We start from the raw sequence: 24,120 nt of genomic DNA, 5'->3' as shown, positions 1-24,120 counted from the left end.
TGGATAATCTTCTACCGGGGTAGTGTTTATCCATAACTGGGTACTGAAAGGATAAACTTATTATACCCGATATGGATAATCTTCTACCAGGGTAATGTTTATCCATAACTGGGTACTGAAAGAATAAGCTTATTCAGGAAGTTTATTTACAACAGAGTACTAAATGAACATCCATAATATAATATATTTATAACAATAGGTTATTTGTGTAAACATCGCGAAAGAGGAAAAAACATCTCCTTTATAAAAAATGAAGCGATGAGGGATTGAAGAAACCACCTTCTACCGAGGGTTTTACAGGGTTTAACAGAACCAAATACTCTTAAGCATCATACTAGGTTTTTTCCCTGAACACCACCATGAGAAGAGTTTCATCTTTAGCTGCTCCACATCTCGAGGAGTACACCAGAACTTCTTTCTCTCTCATTTCCAAAGACTTCATCTCCCGCCTTTCTTCCCTCCCCTGCACCACCAGCATCAACACAAATGAACCATTATCCCCTCAACCATCAAATACCCATCTCAAATCTTGCAAAAAGACTCAAGCTTTACTCTTCTCCAATGTCAAAACTCAAACTTTCAACACACTTGCGGATCAAAATCCACCTCAATTATCCTCAAGACAGAGAAAGATTAGAGAAAAATCACAACTTGAAGAGGCTTTTGAGTCAGCAAAGACAATTCAAGAAATGCTTCAGGTTTTTCAAGAAATGGAGACAAACTTTGATGAGAGGGAACTTAGTTTGGCATGTTTGAGAATAGGTCTCAAACTTGACCAAGAAGGTGAGGATCTTGAAAAGGCTCTATCTTTTGCCAATAGAGCTTTGAAAGTATTGGATACTAATGATAAATTGTCTTTGCCTCTTGCTATGACCTTACAATTGTTGGGTTCTGCTTGTTATAGTTTGAAAAGATTTAATGACAGTTTGGGATATCTTAATAGGGCTAATAGGGTTCTGGGTCAATTAGAAAAGGATGGTTCTTGTAGTGCTGAGGATATTAGGCCTATTCTTCATGCTGTTCAGCTTGAGTTGTGTAATACGAAAACGGCTATGGGAAGGAGAGAGGAGGCCCTTGCTAATCTTAGGAAGTCCTTAGAGTTGAAAGAGATGACTCTGGAAAGTGATAGTAAAGAACTTGGAAATGCTAATAGGGATGTAGCCGAAGCATATGTCGCAATTTTGCATTTTAAGGAGGCTCTACCATTTTGTTTGAAGGCCTTGGACATACACAAGGCAAAATTAGGGCTTAATTCTGTTGAGGTTGCACATGATAGGAGGCTTCTAGGAGTTATTTATACTGGATTAGAAGAACATGAGAAGGCATTGGAACAAAATCAATTATCACAAAGAGTTTTGAAAAACTGGGGTCTTGATACTGATTTGCTTCGTGCTGAGATTGATGCAGCCAATATGCAGATAGCCTTGGGGAGATATGATGAGGCCATTAATACTTTGAAGGCTGTTGTTCAGCAAACTGGAAAAGAGAGCGAGGATAGAGCTATGGTCTTTATCTCAATGGCAAAGGCATTGTGCAATCAAGAAAAGTACATGGATGCGGAGAAGTGCCTTGAAATTGCATGTGGAATCCTTGGAAAGAAAGAAAAAGTTTCCCCTGTTGAAGTTTCTGAGGCATACATGGAAATTTCTATGCTGTATGAGACAATGGACAAGTTCGAAGCTGCTATATCACTATTAAAGAGAACACTGGCAATGCTTGAAAAACTGCCTCAGGAACAGCATTCAGTTGGAAGTGTTTCAGCGCGAGTTGGCTGGTTACTGCTCTTAACTGGTGGGGTGCAGAATGCTATTCCTTTCTTGGAGGATGCCGCTGAGAGGCTGAAAGAAAGCTTTGGATCAAAACATTACGCAGTTGGTTATGTTTACAATAATCTGGGTGCAGCATATTTGGAATTGGATAGGCCACAATCTGCTGCACAGGTTTTTGCGTATGCCAAGGATATCATGGATGTTTCTCTTGGTCCTCATCATACAGATTCAATTGAAGCATGCCAAAACCTTTCAAAAGCATATGCTGCCATGGGGAGGTAGGACATTCAATCTTTTCTTTAAATTTTATTGGCATTTGTTAGTGTGCAGTTTTCTCTTTGAATGACAGTACCTTTACCAAATATACAATCTGAGCAATTGAAATCTATGTTATATGAATCCTTCATTCATCTTGATTTGCCGGTTCAAACAGGCCTGTGAGGTAGGTATAGAGGTATGTCATGCCAAGTAGAATAGAGATTAGCAAAAACTGCACGTACTCATATCCAATACTTGCACATCCCTGTATTCTGTAGGTTTAAATGAGGCTATGCAACATTTATTGAAACAAGAAGTTAAAATGTTTATGTTGATTATTGAGATTACCTTTCTACCTTCTCTTATTTCCTCTTGCCTCTTGAATTTGTTGATATGCATACGGTACTAATTTTTTCATGTATTCCTCATATGAATAAATCTTATTAATAGGTCAAGGGAACGGGGATTCCTCTTAGTGGCCTTCAATATGCCTTGTTTATCTGACATGTTATTTCATATGCCAAGCTTCTGCATGTTCTTTTTGTCCCTTGTGCTCTCACACAAATTGTCGAGAACTAGCCTAGGTGAATACATTGCCTCATGACTGTTTTACCCTATTGGAAGTATATCGATGCCAACTTTAGGAGTCTCTCTTTTCTTCATAGAGATAGATTATTGGTGTGCTGCTACGCTGGTACGGTGACAGAATTATCCTCAGTTTGATCATGTTGAGGCAGTTTTTTTTGAGATGGTAACATATTTGTATATATTAATCAACTCAGTACATAGGTTGTACTGAAACTAGAAGGCAAAAGAAAAGAAAAGTTCTGCTATGCAGTCCTAGCAAAGTTCTAGAATATCTAGGATTGACATAGTGTCCTCTGTGTAGCTCTATTTACACCAAAGACAAAAAAGTAAAACACAATTTAGTTTGATCTTCTGTACTGAGTTGCTACTGTCCTCAAAACATCTAGAATTCCTTTCTTTCCAGATTGTCCACCAAATACATGCTGGGACAGTCCTCCATCTATCTCTGTCTCTTGCTCCAGCTTCATCCCAGCTAAAAAGCACTTCAGTAATCTTACTAGGCATTGTCCAAGCTATACCTCTGAGATTAATAAAGATTTTCCATAGCTGATCTGTTGTCGTGCAGTGAAGAAATAGATGGTTGATTGTCTCGGCTGTTTCCCCGCATAGAAAGCACCTTGAACACAGTGGAATCCCTCTCCTTTTGAGATTGTCTTGAGTCAAGACAACCTCCTTTGCTAGCAGCCAAGTAAAACAAGCTACCTTATATGGAACTTTTACTTTCCAAATATGCTTCCAATGCCAATTAGTTAATTGCTGATTTGAATGGTTTAAGAGCTTATAGGCTGAACTCACCTTATACATACCTTTGTTGTGTCCTTGCCACCATAGTGTATCCACCCCACTCTGTAACCCTTTAAAGTCTTCCAATTGTTTGTAAAACTCAGTTAACCTAGCCATCTCCCAATCATTTAACATCCTCCTAAATATAAGATCCCAAACTTGGGGGGTCCATACTTCAGCTATTGTTCTATGCTGATGTTGAACCAAACCATATATATATCAGGGAAGAGTTCCTTTAAACAACCAACTCCCAACCAGTTATCTTTCCAAAAGGAGGTTTTGTTGCCATTATTTACTCTGATGGAAGAATGACTCTTCATCACAGGCCAAAGTGACCTAATGGACTTCCATAAACTAACTCCATATACTGTATTAACTACCTTTGATACCCACTTGTCTTCCTCACCATATTTAGCTTTGATTACCTTGCTCCATAAGGTTTCAATTTCCTGTGAGTACCTCCATAACCATTTCATCTTTAGGGCCTTGTTTTGGTTCTTCAGGTTCCTAATGCCTAAACCACCATGAGCTTTGCCAATTGTAAGAGATTTCCACTTAACCAAATGAACAACCCTTTTTTCTTTGTTTCCTTGCCAAAGAAAGGATCTTCTAAGTCTATCAAGTCTCTCGGTAACCCCTGCAGGAATGGGAAAGAGGGACATCATGTATGTTGGAAGAGAATCTAAGACTGAGTTGATCAAGGTGAGTCTACCATCCAAAGACAAATATTGGGATTTCCATCTAGCCAGCTTCTTTTCACATTTTTCAATAACAGAATTCCAAATCAGCTTAGATTTATATTGAGGCAGTTTATTACCAATAAATTTGATCATTCATCTAAATAAATCATTCATGGTTGGTATAAATTCCTAATATTTATTAGATGGGAGGATAGTAAATGGAAACAACATCAAAGCTTGTACTTATCCATCTCGGCAAGCGACTTGACACAATTGAAATATCTTGAGAAGCTTTAATTGTAACTATTACCTATTCAAGTTTGATTCACAGTATGAACCTTAATAGATATGACAAACTGATAAAGTTTATCTAGTTAAGTAGAAAACTTGACATTCGTAGCTTTGCAACCAAGAGTGTAGCTTAGTGGTCGAAGAAGTTGGAATGAAAATCAATAGAGATTAGAGACAAGGGTTCAAATCCCAATAGAGGTAAAAAAAAACTCAGGTGATTTCGAATCCATTTTCTTAAATCTTGGTGGATAGAGTTACCCAATTGATATACATAGTACTCGCTGAAATAGCCGAGGCAGGGGCGGAGACACGTTGAGCCATCCGACACTGCTTGGCCGGAAATTTTTATTTATTAATATATATGTAAATAATCTGCAAAAGGAAATATAGTCTAAATATGATAAATGGCACAACTTGACGTTAACAACTATGTTGGCCCGTTGGTTAAGCAATCCAGTTTCTGCTTGTGATCAAGCGTTCGACTCCCCACAGTGGTAACAACTTTTTTCTTAATATTTTAGTATTCTTCTCGAAATTTTTTGAAAGAAGCAGCATCCTATGGATTCGAATGGATAATGAGCTATTGAGTAAATGTTTGTTGCCTTATATAGATTTTTATTTGTTTTGGTAATATCTGTACTGAGTCTATTATGAGTACATTTTATAAAAATAAAAGTTCGTGGGGGAGAACTGTACTACTATATTTGAATTGTGTTTTTCTAAAGTATGATTTTATTAAAGTAATCTCTTCATTTGTACGCCTCTCTAAATTTCGATACCACTTACAAAAAATCCGGACACCACCAGTATCAAAATACGAGACATATGTAGCTTATTGGTGAAGAATTTAAATCAGTAGATTTGATCAAGGATTTAAAACTCACCTATAACATTTGAGGCCGAGAAGATGTTTTTTCTGTTGTGAGATATAGAGAATATCTTTTTGCTGATAAGTAAAGGTTACAAAAACAGCGGCAAGAGAGTGCTGGAAATTGTACAAGATGTATGACTTATTCTCCTACAAAATATGAGGAGTCTATACTCCAATAATGTCAAAAGGTGTGTTAATAGAGTTAAAAGGGGTGCCAAAATGATGTGCAGCTTTCATCTTACACCAAAAAGAAGAAGAGTTTAGACAGATAATATACTATGATTTTGAGCAATCCTTTTAAAAAATCTGGAACTTCTTTCCTTCCGTATTGTGCATGTAATGCACATGACAGATAATATACTATGATTTTGAGTAATCCTTCAAAAAATCTGGAACTTCTTTCCTTCCGTATTGTGCATGTAATGCACATGGGTATGCCGTTCCATTTTTTCTTCAGTGGTTGTGCAGTTCTCTTCCTCTCCAGCAACTGATTACATCCCTCTCTTTGTCAGTATCATCCATCTAACTCTCAACTGCCTTGTAAACATTCTCTATTTATGGCCATAGGGACAGTGAAAACAGGTATTCCGAGTTTTCTTCTGCAATATCACAGTAGCATCTGCAACAAAATATGTATACCCTCCATATCCTTTTCTGGGTGAGGCAGCTTTGTGCATTACTATCCATGTGGAACACATTGTTTTTAGGGGTGTCTTGTTCTTCCACAACCTTTAAGGGCCAGTTGCTTCCTCTGCCACTTGTAACCAGCAATTTATAGCAAGACTTAACCGAAAATGAGCTACTTTTATCTGCTTTCCATGTAGAATCTAGTGTTGAGCCTAGCCTTGGGGCAGTCTCCACTCTCCAGCTTAAGAATATGTTGGACCATCCTTCTATTTCCAGATTCTGATAATTTAATTTAGAATTATAGTTCCCACTTGTCAATTAATTTTCAGCCTTCAATAGTAATGTCTTGCTCCGCGGCCATGCAGTGCAGGTCAAGAAAGCTTCCTTAAAGGACCTTCTAACCATTCGTCCTGCCACATTTTGATGTTCTTTCCATCAGCAACCTTCATATTACAAGTGTATGAAATTCATGCCATAAGTTCCTTGTGCTCTTCCAAACAGAAAACTGATATGTTAGAGTTACTGTCCTGGTACACCAAGCGCTGTGCATCCCATATTTTGCACTGACTATCTTTCTCCAAAGGGCTTCTTCTCTGTTGAATCTTCATAACCATTTGAACAACAGGCATTTGTTCTGTAGCCTCTAGTTTTTTTAACTTCTAAGTCCCCTTTTACTGTGGTTGCTGTTACAATAGACAATTGCTGTTACGATAGACAGTTTCTAGGAAACTGCTCCTTGTTCTGTGCGATGCTTCTCAACATATGCAGGTACAGGGATATGAGCATCATATATGTAAGAGTAAGATCCAAGACACTATTAGGACTAACATTGTTGCTATAGATATGTATTGCTTTTTCAATATTAGAAGTCTGTTCAAACTATTCAATCACACCTTCCATATTGGGTTCCACCTGTTTTTTCCTCCCAAAGGAAAAGGCAAATATAGGTTTGGTATTTCCCCAACGCTACAACCCAAAGTGCCAGCTAATTGCTGGTTTTTTCTTAACTCGTTTATTTGAAACAAAGAGCTCTTTCTCGTATTTATATAGCCTGAATACTACCTCAAATGAAATCAAAATGGCCCTTAAATAGTAAAGCTGTTTCTCTTGTGCCCTATAGAAAATAAGCTCATCACCAGCATAACTAGAGAACCTCTAATTTTAGAGAACTCCTAATTTGCCATAAAAAACAATCTTGTACTAGTATTGGAATGAAATAAACCCGAATAAACCTGATTGGACAATCGATCAACATCAAGCGAAGTGATTTATATTTTTATACTATGCAAAGGATACCCTTGTATTGGCTCAGTAAACAAACTATGTAGTATAACTGTATAAGTGGTTTTGGTTGAAGAAAGATGGTATGCATGTAAAACCTTTTTGATTTATCATGAAACCCTACATTTGGAGTTCCATTTTTATGTCAATAGAAGTATATACATCTGAAAAAGAAAATGAACTTGAAAATGGAAAGCTAAAAATAGAACCTTTTCTGTCCAGCAAATTTGATTACCGTAGGAAGTTTATTCAAAATTGTTCCCCGAGTATTATTTAATGACGCCCAGCATCTAATTTGTGTCCATAGGTTGCACAGATCACATCCACCTCTGTTTTGAGCATTTCCTACTGGTGTCAAGATAGACATATTTCCAACTATAGTGCATTGGCATTAAGCCTTTTAATAGTTTAATTGGAGTCAACTGCTCAACTCAATTCCATTTGGGGTCGCTGGTGCTGCTTACGCTAAATTTAATCAGACTTGTTAATAATTAAAACCGATCTTTCTCGATTCATTCGCTTTTTCTGCAGCAGCGCAGTACATTAGGTTATTAGTTCATACAAGGATATCAGCTGTTCAATCACCACTACATTCTGGTTACTTCTGTTTCTGGATTTTCTTGAGTTGGATAGTGGCTTTAAGGGGGACTTTCTTGTGTCCAGAAAAATACATCATAATCTTGGATGACATTATAGGCAGATACCGATATTGACTTTCTTTGTAATATGGCTTTATAATCAATTCCAGTCGGCTAGATTCATGTATTTGTTAGTTGTCATTCTTCTTCGTGCTTTCTGTCACTGTATCTGTCGTAGACTCTTAGGTGGAAACTTAATATACTACATAGAGTTTCTGTACATTTCTAAATTTGAGGACAAAAATGATTGTCTTTATAAAGTTTCCACAGAGCTTTAGTCATCTTTGTAAAATAAAATCCTCAGAAGACAACAACAACAACAACTACTATGCCTCAGTCGCAAGCAAGTTGCGATCGGCAATATGAATCTTCGTTCCTTTCTTTTAGGTCAACTCATCATTACCAAAATAAAATAAACGTACAAGTAAAAAAGATAGAAGTTCTGTACCAAGTATAAGACCTATTCCCAACAAGTAGGTGTCACCTATATGGATTTTTCTCTTCCATTGTGCCCTATCTTTAGCAAAGTGAAATCCTCAGAAGCAAATAGATAAACTCTCGAGAAGGCTCTGCGGAAGTGCAATTTAAGAATCTTGAAGAAGTGGGTGCAGTGATTTACTCACACAACTTCAGGGGTGTCAGGGCCAATTATGCTTCTAGGAGTTCAGTTGTAGCATATGCTTCCATATTCGTCGACAAAATTACCTAGGCCTGTATATGTTCTCCTAAAACCTTAGTTATGAAATCATTTTTGTTGAGAACTGTGCTAAATTGACTGTTGCAAGTGATCTTCCTTATCACTTGTAACTATAAGTTCCTGAAAAGGTTTGAAATTGGAGGAAGTTCTGTATCTTTAGAGAAGTATGACTGCATGAGGTACTCGTTCACATTGCTTTTTCATGTGTGTGTGTGTGTGGTGAGCAAAGATATTGTTGAATGGTTTGTTTTAGTTTATGATGCTCTTAGTCAGGGGCGGATGCAGTGTTGTATCTACGGGTTCAATTGAACCCATAACTTTCGACGCGGAGTAAAAATTTATATGTAAAAATTCAATAAAATTACAAAAAAAGTAGATTTGAACCCATAACTTTAAAAATATAATGGGTTCAATACTAAAAACCTTAAAATTGAACCCATAGGATTTAAATCCTGGATCCGCCTCTGCTCTTAGTTGGGCGAAAAAGTATCTAACCTCTTACTTGTGGATTTTTCAGCTATCACCTTGCAATAAACTTCCAGGAGAAAGCAATAGAGGCTTGGGAAGGCCATGGTCCAAGTGCAGTAGATGAACTTAAGGAAGCTCATCGACTTCTCGAACAACTGAAGAAGAAAGCTTCTGGTATATCCGATGGGTCTGTGATGAAGGCATTGCCTTTGGCTAATTCTAGTGAAGCTGGCTTTAGTAGTAACTCACAAGTTGGTATTCCAGTCATTGAGAGGCAAAGAAGTGCAACATAAGTTTCTACATAAGTTTATTAACATGTTCTTTTCCTTTGAAGGAATAATTACCATTTGTTAGTTTGATTGTTTCCTTTTCACTGTAACCTATTCTTATAAGCTTCATTAAAGATATTAAAGCTACAAGATCCATCAGTCTGCAACTTTCATCTACCATAATAAGTCTTCTTTTAACATTCAGACCTCTGTCTTATTTACCAGATGCTGGAAATCACATACTAGCTAAGAATGCTGCTGAACCATTTTCATTCCCACGTGTATCTAGGCGATATGTTTGAGTCATGATGTTAAAAGAATGCCAAGTTACTGGATGAGTTTAAGTGTCATCTCTGGTTATTTAGGCTTCCAGCTTGGTTCTTTTGCTCGTTGCTAATATTGGACTTAGACGAGTTTAAATGGAACGACGTGAATAATACGTATGCATATAGTTGACTTGTTTGAGATTGACACGGAGTGATATGCTACGTTCCCTCGTCTAATTCACATTTTGACGAGTTTAACTTGTTTGGGATCGAAGGATAGTTGTTGCTTGTTACCGGTGCCAACTGCTAACTAAATAGCATACGTATGCTTCTAGAATGTGCTGTGTTGTTTACAGAAATATAGGAATAACTGATGTTGGTGCTGACGAAACTCACGTGGCATGGAAATAGGGAATTGGACGTGGGAATTGACCATGCTACATTTTCGTTTATTGTCTCTGCATTTTGTGACATAAATATTTGGAACACGCAGAATCTTGAATATAAAAATTGTACGGGAGAAAGAGAGTTTGAATTACTTTACTCTATTTTCGTAGATTGTGAATCTTGAGGTTTGACTTTTTTCTGTTAATACTTTATTAGTGCATTCACATTGATAAAAAGACTTTCTAAGCAATGGTCTACTTCTATCCTCTTTTTTTTGGGGGCTCCACTATCACCTTCTGAAAATATTCTATAAAATGTATAGCCTGCGCTTGAGAATTGTCATCGGTTTGATCTTTGCATAGAGTTGTTTAGCTAAACAATTAACAATTCTACATTAGGTAAGGAGAGATGTCGAAAGTTCTCCAGTTCCATTTTGGATTCATTGGAAAAAAGGCCACTAACTGCCGGGGGCGTATTTAGCTTAATAGGTATGGATTCACGTGAATCCATACGTTCTTTTTTTAAATCATGTATATAACAATGTTATATTTCTTTAAAATTACGTAAATATTTGTGTGCGCACCCACGCTTAGAGGCTCTTATGGTGTAGTAATTATTGGGTGCACCTTCAAATTCCACTTCAGACGGTCTTGTTTTTGGCACGGAGTATAGATATATACATATGTGAAAATCGTTAAAATTTTGATAGTATAATCTTAAACTTATAATTTCAAAAGTCTAGTGAGTTCATGGTAAAAGACTAAAATTAGACCTGATAAATGTAAATTCTAGATCTACCTCTTCACCAATCCGCCTTTGCTAACTGCCTTCAAATTAAACTTTCAACTAGTTGGTGACTGCTTAATACCATGTGTTAATGTTCTGTGTACTGATTGTATGAGTAATATTTTATACTGTTAAGTGAAGCTGACCGATAACATGATGTAATTTTTCATATCAAGTATGATATGGTAACATGAAGAATTGAGAAATAATATGCTATAACTGACAAATTGCAACAATAGTAGTATTTTTTTTAAACGGATTATCCTTTAAACTCCTTAATTATAGATGCCAACTCTTTCCTCTGCCAGTTCCAAGAGTTTTGATGTTCACATTTTGCGCCTAGAAAACTGTGCTCTTCAAGTTTGACCGATCATATCTGTGGTGATTATATTATTAACTTCAGAAAAACATCCATTAATATGGCCAAAAAAAACTTTGTGATGATGTAATGGGTCCCTTGCCATAGATTGGACCCTTACTTTTAGTCTCTCTTTCTGGTTTTCTCAGACTCTCAAGATAAAAGGATAAGAGATCAAGTAGTCGAGAGTTAATGGAACACAGTAATCATTTTCACTCACGAACAATTAATTACTACAAGAAACAAAATTATTTTGCTACCTAGCTATAATGTCTTAGCAATGATATTTTCTGAACAGTTCTCTCCTATTCTTGTACAACCATGGACCAAATTTGAAGCTGAAGGTAAAAGAACATTAAAAAACCATGTTAATATTTGTGTCAGGGAGCCAACTTTGCAGCAAAAGAATAAACAAACTAACAGATTCAACATACTTATAATTCAAAGGGTAAAACTGAAGTTTTGGATCTTCTATGTCCAAACGAAAAGATTGATTTACGAATTGATCTACTGCTACTTTCTCCATTGTTTCTAACCTCTCTGAGGTGTCTATTATGCCTTATCATCTCTTGCACTGATAAATAAACATGTCGGTCCGCCGCAGAGTCCATAGAGAAAGATCTCCTTATTGGCTCAACTGAAAACTGAGCATCTTTCTCTCTTACATTTATGCATTCATCACCCATAATTGAAAACTTTCTTGTTTGCTGTTTTGTTGACTTTCCAATCCTCTGCTCAAATTTTCTAGAAGAGTGACTTCTTGATTGAGACTGCAACAATTCCCTACTAATAGAGTTACTCCTATTTTGTACCTCAACTTCACCACTTAATTCAATCACTACAAAATCTTCTTCACTCCCTAAAATACTACTTCTTCTAAGAAGTGGAATATGAGGATCTTGAGGTGATGAATTTGGTGCAACAATCATATCAAGTGGATGCTTATTTGTTGCACCTGAAATACTAGTTCTACAAAGAGGACAACTAGCATTATTTTGAAGCCAAATATCAATACAATCCAAGTGAAAAGCATGGCTACATTTAGGAAGAAGTCTTAACATTTCATCTTCTTTAAACTCATTCAAACAAACCACACATCTCCTAAAACTTCTTTCACCAGCTCTATTTATGCTGTACTGAAAAGTTGGAATATCTCTTATTACCAATTCGTCGAGTCCTCTGCTTTCTCTTGAAGGGGAATAGCCCATTAAAGGGTCTTCATATTGGCGTGGCCGCGTACTAAAAAAGCGTCTTAAAGGGTCGAATTGTTGCCAGTTGATGCAGCATTTAGAGACAAAGATATAGTAGCTGACTAGCAAAAAACCAATGGCCATAATTCCTAACATTGCAACACCAATTATTGGGAAGCCACTGCTTGAAACTGCACCCATTGGAGGTTGAGTTATACTAATGTTATTCTGCTGGTTTTTGAATGAAAAAAGATGTCTTGGTGCTGATGCATCCATTAACACTACAAAAAGAAGATATGTATAATATGATGAGATCTGAATGGAGTTCACATATGTTTTGTGTGAGATGAAGAAAAAGAAAAGAAGCTAAGGGAGTGGAGAAATTTTTTCTTTAGGAGGAACAGGTCAGAAATGGGATGAATGAGTTTTATCAACAGCTCAAAACTTGGAAAGTCAAATATGAATAAAGAAATAAGATCATTGAATGAAGTGGGAGAGTTTTGAGGAACACATGCACTTAATTATTATGTGTAATAAGTGCTGTTCGAGAGAGAGAGAGAAGTGTTTGAAAATGCAGAGACATGGTTATTTGTGAATAGAGCAAGTTGACTCTGTTTAAACTGCATTAGTGATAGAGTATGAAGCACACAGGTAAAGTTTAATGGGTTTGTCATCAAGACTTCACTAGATTTGATATATTACTTCACATTTCCACTTGGCTGGTCCTCCCTTTTGTTTTCCCTTTAATTTGCATTGTGTTATGGAAACCAGGGGTGGGCATAGTTTGGGCAAACCCTAAATCCAAACCGAAATCCGAATTTTTTAGATTTTTGGATTACGGATTAAATTTTTTAAAATTTTGAATTTCGGATTGGATATTGGATTTTTGGATATCCGAAAGTCCAAAATTTTTATACTTTATATTTAGTACATTATCTATATGTCAGTAGTAATAAGTTCGATACCCTACTCATTAGATATTGTCTCATATATTCACTAATTAATTACTAAGTTACTATCATAATATTTTCTATTTGGATATAGTTTTACTATTGCTACTTCTTATCAAGCGTAATAATGTCTTTGTTGCATTTTCTTGATAATAATTTCATTACTTGAATACTTTATTTGAATGATTGTGGTGGTAATGAGGAACCTTTCGAGCAATTTAACATGAGTATTTTATTTGGATATTCATTTTTGTAAAAAGAAGAAACATCTCAACTTATAAGTTCAAACCCGAAAATCCAAAATATCCAAACCGATTAATCCGAAATCGAACTTAAAAAATCCGATCCAAAACGAAAATTTTAAATTCAATCTAAACTGCCAGAACGCCCACCCCTAATGGAAACCTAATTCTTCTAATTGACTCAAAAGAGTTGTCAAATACTATAATATTTAGAGTTTAACTTTAACTTTAACTTCTATACCTAGATAATATAAAGTTATTTTTTTCACTATTATGTCATCTAAAAGATACTTGTAAGTATCCGTTTTTATATTTTAAAAAAAAAGAATTAATTGATAAAACATGTCATATGTTATAAAAAGTTAAAATATTGCACTAATCGATAGTGTAAAAACTTCTTACACTGTCAATTATATAAATATGTTTATGTTATAAAATAAAAGCAATGCAGTAAAATGTAAACAAGAAGAGATAGGGAGAATGAAGAAGTGTTTTCTTCTTTCACTTTGGTGTAATTTTTCATTGCAATTACATGGCCTTTTATAGGCATAAAAAGTAAAGATGATGGACATAAAATAGGAAATTTAATCTTTAAGTTATTCACAACTTGGGCATCCAATGTAGCATCCAATGTAGTATCCAATGTAGTATCCAAAGTAGTATCCAATGTACAAACTATTCATAACACTCCCTCTTGGATGTCCATGTAAGATAATGTGCCTCATTAAAAACTTACAAAAAAAAATATTGGGATGTACATAGTTATTTATAATATGCATTGTTTGCTGCCTCATTAAAAACCTTACCAGAAAAACCTAGTGGGACAAAACCTTGGTTAAGGAAAAGAGTGCAGCGTGTAGTTACTCCCCCTGATGAAAAATCACTTAATATCTCGAAGACGACGCATTCCAATCTTATATATCAGCTTTTCAAATATTGAGGTTGGTAATGCCTTAGTGAACAGATCAGCCAAATTATCACTTGAACGAACTTGTTGTACATCTATTTCACCATTCTTCTGAAGATCATGAGTGAAAAAGAATTTCGGTGAAATGTGTTTTGTTCTATCTCCTTTGATATATCCTCCTTTCAATTGAGCTATGCATGCAGCATTGTCTTCATACAATATTGTTGGAATATTCTCTTTCGAAGAAAGACCACATGTTTGCTGAATGTGTTGAGTTATAGATCTTAACCAAACGCATTCTCGAATTGCTTTGTGAATGGCTATTATCTCTGCATGATTTGAAGAAGTAGCAACCATAGTTTGTTTTGTCGAACGCCATGATATGGCTGTACCTCCACTTGTAAATAAATAGCTTGTCTGAGATCGACCTTTGTGTGGATCAGACAAATATCCTGCATCTGCATAACCAATCAATGATGGCTTGGATTCATTTGAATAAAATAAACTCATATCAATGGTCCCTTGGAGGTATCTGAATATATGTTTAATACCATTCCAGTGTCTTTGTGTTGGCGAAAGTACTAAATCTTGCCAATAAGCTTACTGAGAAAGCTATATCTGGTCGGGAATTATTGGCAAGAAACATTAATGCCCCAATTGCACTAAGATATGGTACTTCGGCACCAAGAAGCTCTTCATCATTTTCATGAGGTCAGAATGGATCTTTCTTTATATCAAGTGATCTCATAACCATTGGGGTACTCAATGGATGTGCTTTATCCATATAGAATCGCTTTAAAATCTTTTCGGTGTATGTCAATTGATGGACAAATATTCCATCTTTCATATACTCAATTTGTAGACCAAGACAAAATTTTGTCTTTCCAAGATCTTTCATTTCAAATTCTTTCTTCAAACAGTCTACTGTTTTTGGAAGCTCCCCAGGAGTTCCAATGATATTTAAATCATCAACATACACAGCGATTATAACAAATTCAGATCCAGACCTTTTTATAAAGACATAGGGACAAATTGGATCATTCTTGTACCCTTCTTTCAACAGGTATTCACTCAGGCAATTGTACCACATACGTCCTGATTGTTTCAATCCGTATAAAGATTTCTGAAGCTTTATTGAACAAGTTTCTCGAAAATTTTTATATGCTTCTGGCACTTTAAATCCCTCGGGTACTTTCATAAAAATTTCGTTGTCTAATGATCCATACAAATAGGTTGTAACAACATCCATTAGATGCATATCAAGTTTTTCTTGTACTGCCATATTTATGAGATACCTGAAGGTGATAGCATCCACTACAGGAGAATATGTCTCCATATAATCAATTTCAGGCCTTTGGGAAAACCCTTGTGCCACAAGTCGTGCTTTATATCTAACGACTTCATTTTTATCATTTCGTTTTCGCACAAAAACCCATTTATACCCTACTGGCTTTATGCCTTTAGGTGTTCGAACTATGGGTCCGAAGACTTCACGTTTTCCAAGTGAAGTTAACTCTGTCTGGATAGCGTCTTTCCATTTTGGCCAATCATTTCTCTGTCTACATTCATTGACAGATTTTGGTTCAAGATCCTCATCTTGTTGCATTATTTCAACAACAACATTATAAGCAAAAATGTTATCGATAACAATATTATTTCGGTTCCATCTTTTCCCGGTTGAGACGTAACTTATTGATATCTCTTCATTTTCATTATTTTTAGGTACCTGGACCTCCCCTAAGGTCTTATCATTTGTTACGTCTTGGGGCTCTTCTTGATCCACTACCTCTGTGTTATGTTCACTTTGATCACTTGCTCCTTTTCTTCTTCGAGGATTTTTATCTTTAGAACCGATTGGTCTACCACGTTTCAAGCATGGATTAGACTTATTTGCTTTAATTAATTGTTCTGTCGGGATATCAACTCGAATTGGAGCATTAGCAGCTGGAATATGTGACTTAGTCACCCTTGGTAGGTTAGTGAATGCATCTGGCAATTGATTTGCAATATTTTGTAAATGAATAATCTTTTGAACCTCTTGTTCACATTGATTTGTTCGAGGATCTAAATGACACAGTGATAATGCATTCCAATCTATCTTCTTTTTCAGCTGCTTATTTTCTCCCCTAATGTTGGATATACTGATTCATTAAAATGGCAATCAGAAAATCTTGCCGTAAATAAATCTCCAGTCATCGGCTCTAGATATTTTATAATAGAAGGAGATTCATATCCAACATATATCCCCAACCTTCTTTGAGGACCCATCTTTGTGCGTTGTGGTGGAGCAATTGGAACATATATCGCACAACCAAAGATCCTAAGATGGGAAATATTTGGCTCCTGACCAAAAGCCAATTGCAATGGGGAGACTTTATGATAACTTGTGGGCCTTATCCGCACAAGTGTTGTTGCGTGCAAAATAGCATGACCCCATACTGAAATGGGAAGTTTTGTTCTCATAAGCATTGGTCTAGCAATTAATTGGAGACGTTTGATCAATGATTCTGCTAGACCATTTTGTGTATGAACATGAGCAACCGGATGCTCAATTGTTATCCCAGTTGAAATACAATAATCATTAAAGGCTTGGGATGTAAACTCACCGGCATTATCAAGACGAATTATCTTAATTGCATAATCTGGAAATTGTGCTCTTAGCTTTATTATTTGAGCCAACAATCTCGCAAATGCCATATTGTGAGTTGATAGTAAGCACACATGTGACCATCTTGTAGATGCATCTACCAAAACCATATAATATTTGAATGGTCCACATGGAGGGTGAATGGGCCCACATATATCACCCTGTATACATTCCAGAAATGCAGGGGATTCCATCCTAACTTTAATAGTTGATGGTCTAATAATTAATTTTCCTTGAGAACACCAGCACAAGAGAATTCCTTAAATTGAAGAATCTTCTGATTCTTCATTGCATGTCCATGTGAATTCTCAATTATTTTACGCATCATATTAGAACCAGGATGGCCCAACCGGTCATGCCAAATAATAAAATTATCTTGATTAGTAAACTTCTCGTTTACTACGGCATGTGTTTCAATCCTGCTAATACTTGTGTAGTATAAGCCGGAGGAAAAAGCAGGTAATATTTCAAGCACATATTTCTTACCGGATATTATTGTAGTAATATAAAGATATTCAATCTTTTCATCATTTGTAGTCTCAATATGATAGCCATTTTGGCGAATATCTTTGAAACTTAATAAGTTTCTTTGAGATTTACTACAATATAGTGCTTCATCAATAGCCAAATTTCTTCCTCCTGGTAGTAATAAATTGGCTCTTCCAGAACCTTCAATTAATCTTGTACTACCGGATATTGTATTAACATTCGCTTCTTTCATTACCAAATAAGAGAAATATCTCTTATCTTTTAAAATAGTGTGTGTTGTAGCACTATCCAGAAGACATATATCATCTTTATTAATCTTGAGTCCAATTGAAGACTGGGGAATTTTCATATTCTTCATAAAAAAAAGACAAATAATACATCATAAGAAATATGAAAGGCAAGAAGAAGAAAAAACATTAAGAAATACATTAGGAATGTAGAAACTAGCAACACATGATGCATTAGGAAAATACACTCAAGAAAAATAACTAGTTGCAAACATAAATATAACAACTTTTATAGCTTCATTCCCCAGTAAGATGATTAGTTCTTCAGTCAATATCCTCAAAGAAGTCCCCAACTTCTAAATGAGTAATATTTGTTAGGCCTTCAAAATCATCATCTTTATATGCAAGATGTGCCTTAGAATCATATTTATTTGAGGGACCTGCTTCATCATCATTGTTTTGAAAGGTCAAGTGTGCCTCCACATTATTTTCTTTTTTCTTGAGGGAGGCTTGATAAAGTTTGACAAAATGTTCTGGCGTACGACAAATGCGTGCCCAATGACCTCTCATACCACATCGGTGACACATACTAGCTTTACCTTTTGAATGATTAATTTGAGAACCCTTATTGTTCTCCAATTTATTTCCACCATAATGACGATAATTGTTTCGCCCCCTGCCACGTCCACGTTTACGACCATGTCCACGACCACGGTAATTATTTTGTTTTCTTTCAAACTTATCATATGTTGCTACAACATTCACTTCCGGAAATGGAGCTGATCCAGTGGGACAGGCTTCATGATTTTTCATTAATAGAGTATTATTCTGCTCAGCCACAAGTAGGCATGTGATTAACTCAGAATATTTCTTAAAACCTTTTTCACGGTATTGTTGTTGTAGCACCACATTTGAAGCGTGAAAAGTAGAAAATGTTTTTTCCAATAAGTCCTCATCTGTGATAGTGTCTCCACATAATTTTAATAGAGAACTTACTTTAAAGATAGCAGAATTATACTCACTTACGGTTTTAAAGTCTTGCAACCTTAAATGTATCCACTCATACCGAGCTTTCGGTAATACCGTAAGTTTTAGGTGGTCATATCGATCCTTCAAATTAATCCATAATTCAAGTGGATCTTTTACGGTTAAATATTCAGTTTTTAACCCTTCATGTAGATGATGACGAAGGAAAATCATGGCCTTCGCTTTATCCTGATTTGATGCTTCATTTCCTTGTATAATAGTATTTCCAAGACCTTTAGCGTCAAGGTGAATTTCAGCATCAAGAACCCATGATAAATAGTTCCTCCCGGTGATGTCAAGTGCCACAAATTCAAGTTTTGATAAATTTGACATAGTGAAAACTATCATAAAAGATGAATAAGTTAGAGAAATAATTATAATAATAAAAAATTAATGAAAAACAAAACGATTAAGGTAAAAGAAATGAAAATAGAGCTATATCATGTTAACAATCTACTATTTCATTTTATTCTTGCCATAAAGTAGAAATTACATACTTGTTTCATTTCACTTTATATTATTGATATATATGTGTTAATAGAACTGAACGTGACTAACATTATTTATATGTTCCAATAAATATAAAGTAATTAAACTATAAAATTATTGCTTGTCAATTTATTTTTCACAGTTCTTCAAAATGCCTTAAAGATATGTTTTGATCTAGGGAGTCCATGAATATTATAAGTATGACATTAGTGCATAGCTAGTTTGATGACTTTGAGGTCCTCTAAGAGTTGAGCACGGAAGGAAATAGTTATTTTATCACTGCAATGTACTTAAACTATTTAAGATGCCCAAGCGCACAAGTAATCTGCAAACAATGAGCATATGATATGTAATGCCATAAATAAAATGATTATAATGATACATACCTTAATAAAATATGGCTCAACTTAGCGGGAGTTAAGAATAAAATTAGAGCTTCGTGCTGATAACGTGTTATAAAATAAAAGCAATGCAGTAAAATGTAAACAAGAAGAGATAGAGAGAATGGAGAAGTGTTTTCTTCTTTCACTTTGGTGTAATTTTTCATTGCAATTACATGGCCTTTTATAGGCATAAAAAGTAAAGATGATGGACATAAAATAGGAAATTTAATCTTTAAGTTATTCACAACACGGGCATCCAATGTAGCATCCAATGTAGTATCCAAAGTAGTATCCAATGTACAAACTATTCATAACAGTTTATATGTATTTTAAAGAAATTTTAAAGTACTATGTACTTTGAAATTTGAACTTGCTATATCCTAACTCTATAGATCTTTTTTATTTGTTATTGTTCTGTGGGATGGAAGTGAAAAAACATGATTTTCTTGTGTAGATAGGGAATGGGATGAGTCATGAATGTAGGAAATATGGGCGCCTTTTAATCATTCACAAGATATAAAGTAGTACTTGAAGTATGTTGCACGATTCCTATATAAAACTTTGGAACTGGAAAAGACATGGACCCTAACATCAAATGGACTCCAATCTTGCCGACCAATTGGCCCATGCAATTCCTGGCGTGGTAACCTCATCAACACTTTCCGAACTTCTAGTTTTTTCCGAGCATCTTCCATTTTTTGGTTTGAGCTTGGCGGAGAGAAACGGGGAAGGGAGAGGGAAGAGGGAAGAGGTTGATTTGAATCTTCTACTTTCGATACTCATTATTAATTTATGTGTTAAAATTTAGTAAAATTATAAAAAATAGCACGTTTGAATCCATAGTTTTAAATTTATAATGAATTCAATGTCAAATACCTTAAATGTAATCACATAGGGATTTTTTGGTCGTAGAGATTAGGTGGATTATCCCACAGTATTAAATTTGGGATTTTTTTGTGTGTGTGTGTGTGTTTGGTTGAAAGTATTAGCTAATATTAGGATAATTTTTAGGGACTTTTTTTATTTTTATTTTTGATCTATCAGCTGATTTATGTGAATCTATTTTCTTTTAAGTCTGTGCAAAAAAGAATGATCAATTTTCAAATTTAAAAAATAATTTATCTTTATGCAATAATATATAGTCATACAAAATATATATGATTTTACACCACAAGTTCAAAAGTCTTCTCTCTTTTCTTAAACTCCGTGTCCGGTCAAATAGGTTCACATAAATTGAAACAATGAGGTATAATATATACAAAACATATATTTTTCGGCTATTAATATTTAGTGCAGCTCAAAAATATAATTATCCCTTACTTTTTTAATAACATAAATCGTAAAAATAGCCTCATTCAGAAATATATAGTAAGACTCCATACAATATGTTAAAAAATCTTTTAAAAGAATTATCAAGAAATATTTCTTGTCTTATTGATATTCTATTAATATTTAGAGTAATCGAACTTGCATCTTTGTATTGAAGTCTAAACTCAATTGTACATGTTAAATATTCAGTGAACTCATACAATTGTCAAATGTTGCCTTCTCCGGCTTAAATACAACTTTCGGCCAAAAAGAATTAATCCATTTCAGTTGAAATTTTAGTCTAGTGCCAGACAACATGACCACCTCCAATTACAAAGTGATTTGTAACTTAGAAAGCACCAATGAGACTCGATTAAGATTAAATTGCAGTACCGTTGTTCTTAGTTGTTACACCCCGTAAGTTTAACAACTTTGATATCGTTATATATATATATATATATATATATATATATTGTTACACCCCGTAAGTTTAACAACCTTGATACCGTTAATTATTATGTTAGTGTTGTATTTCTTTTAGTAGAGTATTTTAGTAAAAGTTTTATAGTATAACTTTTGATAGTTATCATTATTACTATTTTCGGATATGGTAAATTATACTCATAATATAAGAAAGTTTACGAGATTTTCTTTATTGTAAAGATAGAAATTATTTTCTCACAAGAAAAGAAGGTTATCTTTTTAACATTTTAAGAATTAAATGTACGTAAATTTGAACTCTTTATATGAGGTTAGGAAAACTATAAGTTGAGAATATATATATTTACATGGATGTTTAAATGAAATAATAGTGTATGTATTTATTTTATATGATATCACATGACCATGATAGTAGGGTATAAAGTGTATTAAAAGAGAGTAATATTTTAAGTAAATTGAGATAATTCTTAATTTTGCGGGTAATTAATTAATTACCGAGTAACGATATATTACCTAGTTAACTAATAAATTATCAGATAAGACTAAAAATCCCCCTCCCAAAACGTGGGAGTCCCCCTTATAACTTAAGATGACTCTTAAGTCATTAAGTAGGTGGCAAGCTTTAAGAAATTCTCCCTACACTATAACATTTAAGACCTCCAGCCACCCCTGAAAAGTGTGGCCTAAGATGTCAAGAAGTATAGTATTTGATCAAAGGCAAAACTTTACGCCTTTAGGCTACGCTTTTACGGGGGTGGCCTAAAGAACCGTAACCTTTGACCTATGGCCACGCTTATCACGCGTCGCCTTGGAAGCCACGCTTTAAAAGTGTGGCCAATGCGGTAAAAAAACTACGCTTATATTTTCTCTTATAGGTACGCTTTTATGACGTAAAGCTACATGTTTGAAGCATGGTCTTTGGTTCCTTATAGACCACATTTTTAATACATGGCTTCTAAAGCACCAGTCATCAATCATAGCGCCAAATTGCCAATCCCTATGACCACATTTTCTAATCATGACAATTTTGTGTACGCGTTAAAATCATTTTTAAAATATTTATATTTGCCACAATTGTGTGTTTAAAATTTTTAGTTGCCTACAATAAATTCTGTATTCACATTTGTTTCAAGCATATACAATATGATCTCAAGCATTAAATAAGATAATAAGTAACAAAATAAAAATAGGTCAAATACATATACTTAAAATAAACTTGAACAAAAAAATATAATTTGTGTAGTATTGCCCATACTAATAAAACACTGTTTCATGTTCACTAGCAATAAATGCTACAAAACAAAATTTATTCATATAAGTATCAATAATAATAAACATCACAATTCTTCAAAAAGTCTTCCCCATTCGCTTCAATAGGTCAAATTGATTTGTGGCCACCACTTCCAGTTGCATCACCCGCATTTTCCTACACATTCAAAATAAAATTAAAAATTAGGAAAAAAACTTACATATAGTATGCAGAGAACTTTGCCTAGACTGAGTATGTAGCATATGCATATAAGTAGTATGTAGATCCGGAAAAAAATAAGAATCATTAAATATCTTCATAAGCTTGTATAAACAGAGTCTCAAACCCAATAAAAAAACGAATAAGGTGTCTATAACCCAACTAGAGGAATTCAAGGGTGATTCGAGAATCGGTTGTTGAAGAACGAATAAGGTGTTTATAACCCAACTAGAGGAATCCAAGGGTGATTCGAGAATCGGTTGTTGAAGACGTGGAATGGCTATTGACAACCACAAAGAAATGTTATATGCATGAATCCTATCACAGGATTCACAACATACCATCTTCACGTAGCCTTAATTCTTCTTTAGTTAAATGATAAATTTTCTCCAACAGATCTTAGAGGTTTTTCGCGATTGTCACCTTTGATAACACTGATTGTCCATAAGACAAGAAAATTGACTGATCCTCAATGAAAGCAGTCCTAATGTTTTAATCTGTGACAATCTGCTCCAAAACGACTATAGATAAGCAAATTCCTGTACAAGAAGGGTGCATGCATCAAATTCAAGTAGCTTTTCGATATTTAATTTAAAATATCAAGCCATTTCATACAATATTTTATAGTCCTATTCACCTCTTTGTATTATTAGCATATATATACCAACAATCTGACACTACATACCAATAAATGGGAGAAAAAAACAGATATAGATAACAAGTTAAAGTACATGATTAATTTCATGATTTGAAAATACAAAAAAGCAAATCAAGTAGCTAAAAGCCAGTAAAAGATTTAATCTTTATCCAGATGGCTCACTTGGTATCCTAGGACATTTTAACAATCACTTACAAAAAATAAATTCTATTCCTGAAACATATTTTCCTTCCGCTCATTCATAACTCATGTTATTATGTAACACAACCATCAAAAGCAAATAGTTTACCTTCTAAAAAAAGCAAATAATTTAGAAAAACATGGTCTTGTAAGTTAACCTGAGGTATTTTTCGAGTGTGAAATATAAATACCTTTTTAAGACTTGGAGCATGAGTTAAGCTAGACGAATGTGGTAGATTTTGGCCTCTCATTGCTCGTGCACTACTTGCATCAACAGGTGAAGGAAGATTAGTTCCGACACACCATTGTATATCATGAATATCTAGTCCAAGGTTATTTTGTACCAACTGAATAAAAAAGTTTCGCATTTCTTCTCTCATCACTTCCTGCATTTCTTCCTTCAGAGAAGTTATTTCATTAGCATGATTTTGTTTAAGCTTGTTGATTTCCTCATCTTTTTTCAGAGAGTTTATATGACCGATCTACCATAGCATCTAA

At 34.7% G+C, this 24,120-nt stretch overlaps 2 protein-coding genes across 2 annotated transcripts; one reads left to right on the top strand and one right to left on the bottom strand.

Moving 5' to 3' along the window:
- The first annotated feature begins 214 nt into the window (after positions 1-214).
- LOC107830173 (protein KINESIN LIGHT CHAIN-RELATED 2-like) lies at positions 215-9,365 on the top strand. Its single transcript, XM_075244277.1, has 2 exons — positions 215-2,047; positions 9,001-9,365. The coding sequence occupies exons 1-2, from the start codon at positions 360-362 to the stop codon at positions 9,242-9,244; spliced, it is 1,932 nt and encodes a 643-aa protein (XP_075100378.1). The 5' UTR covers positions 215-359; the 3' UTR covers positions 9,245-9,365.
- Positions 9,366-11,269: 1,904 nt separating this feature from the next.
- LOC107787551 (RING-H2 finger protein ATL16-like) lies at positions 11,270-12,868 on the bottom strand. The gene has a single exon (XM_016609139.2). It carries the CDS (start codon positions 12,481-12,483, stop codon positions 11,452-11,454), a length of 1,032 nt encoding a protein of 343 aa, XP_016464625.1. The 5' UTR covers positions 12,484-12,868; the 3' UTR covers positions 11,270-11,451.
- Between the last annotated feature and the right edge of the window lie 11,252 nt (positions 12,869-24,120).

The sequence above is a fragment of the Nicotiana tabacum genome, chromosome 22 (assembly GCF_000715075.1).
Source record: "Nicotiana tabacum cultivar K326 chromosome 22, ASM71507v2, whole genome shotgun sequence".
NCBI lineage: Eukaryota > Viridiplantae > Streptophyta > Magnoliopsida > Solanales > Solanaceae > Nicotiana > Nicotiana tabacum.
The sequence above is the reverse complement of the archived record's forward strand: the minus strand, read 5'-3'. Positions and strand labels throughout refer to the sequence as shown.

Excerpts from the sequence above, each read along its gene's own strand:
- LOC107830173 (XM_075244277.1), top strand. The coding sequence starts at position 360 with ATGAGAAGAGTTTCATCTTTAGCTGCTCCACATCTCGAGGAGTACACC. Across the intron at positions 2,048-9,000 it reads GCATATGCTGCCATGGGGAG|CTATCACCTTGCAATAAACT; the intron begins GTAGGACATTCA and ends TGGATTTTTCAG.
- LOC107787551 (XM_016609139.2), bottom strand. The coding sequence starts at position 12,483 with ATGGATGCATCAGCACCAAGACATCTTTTTTCATTCAAAAACCAGCAG.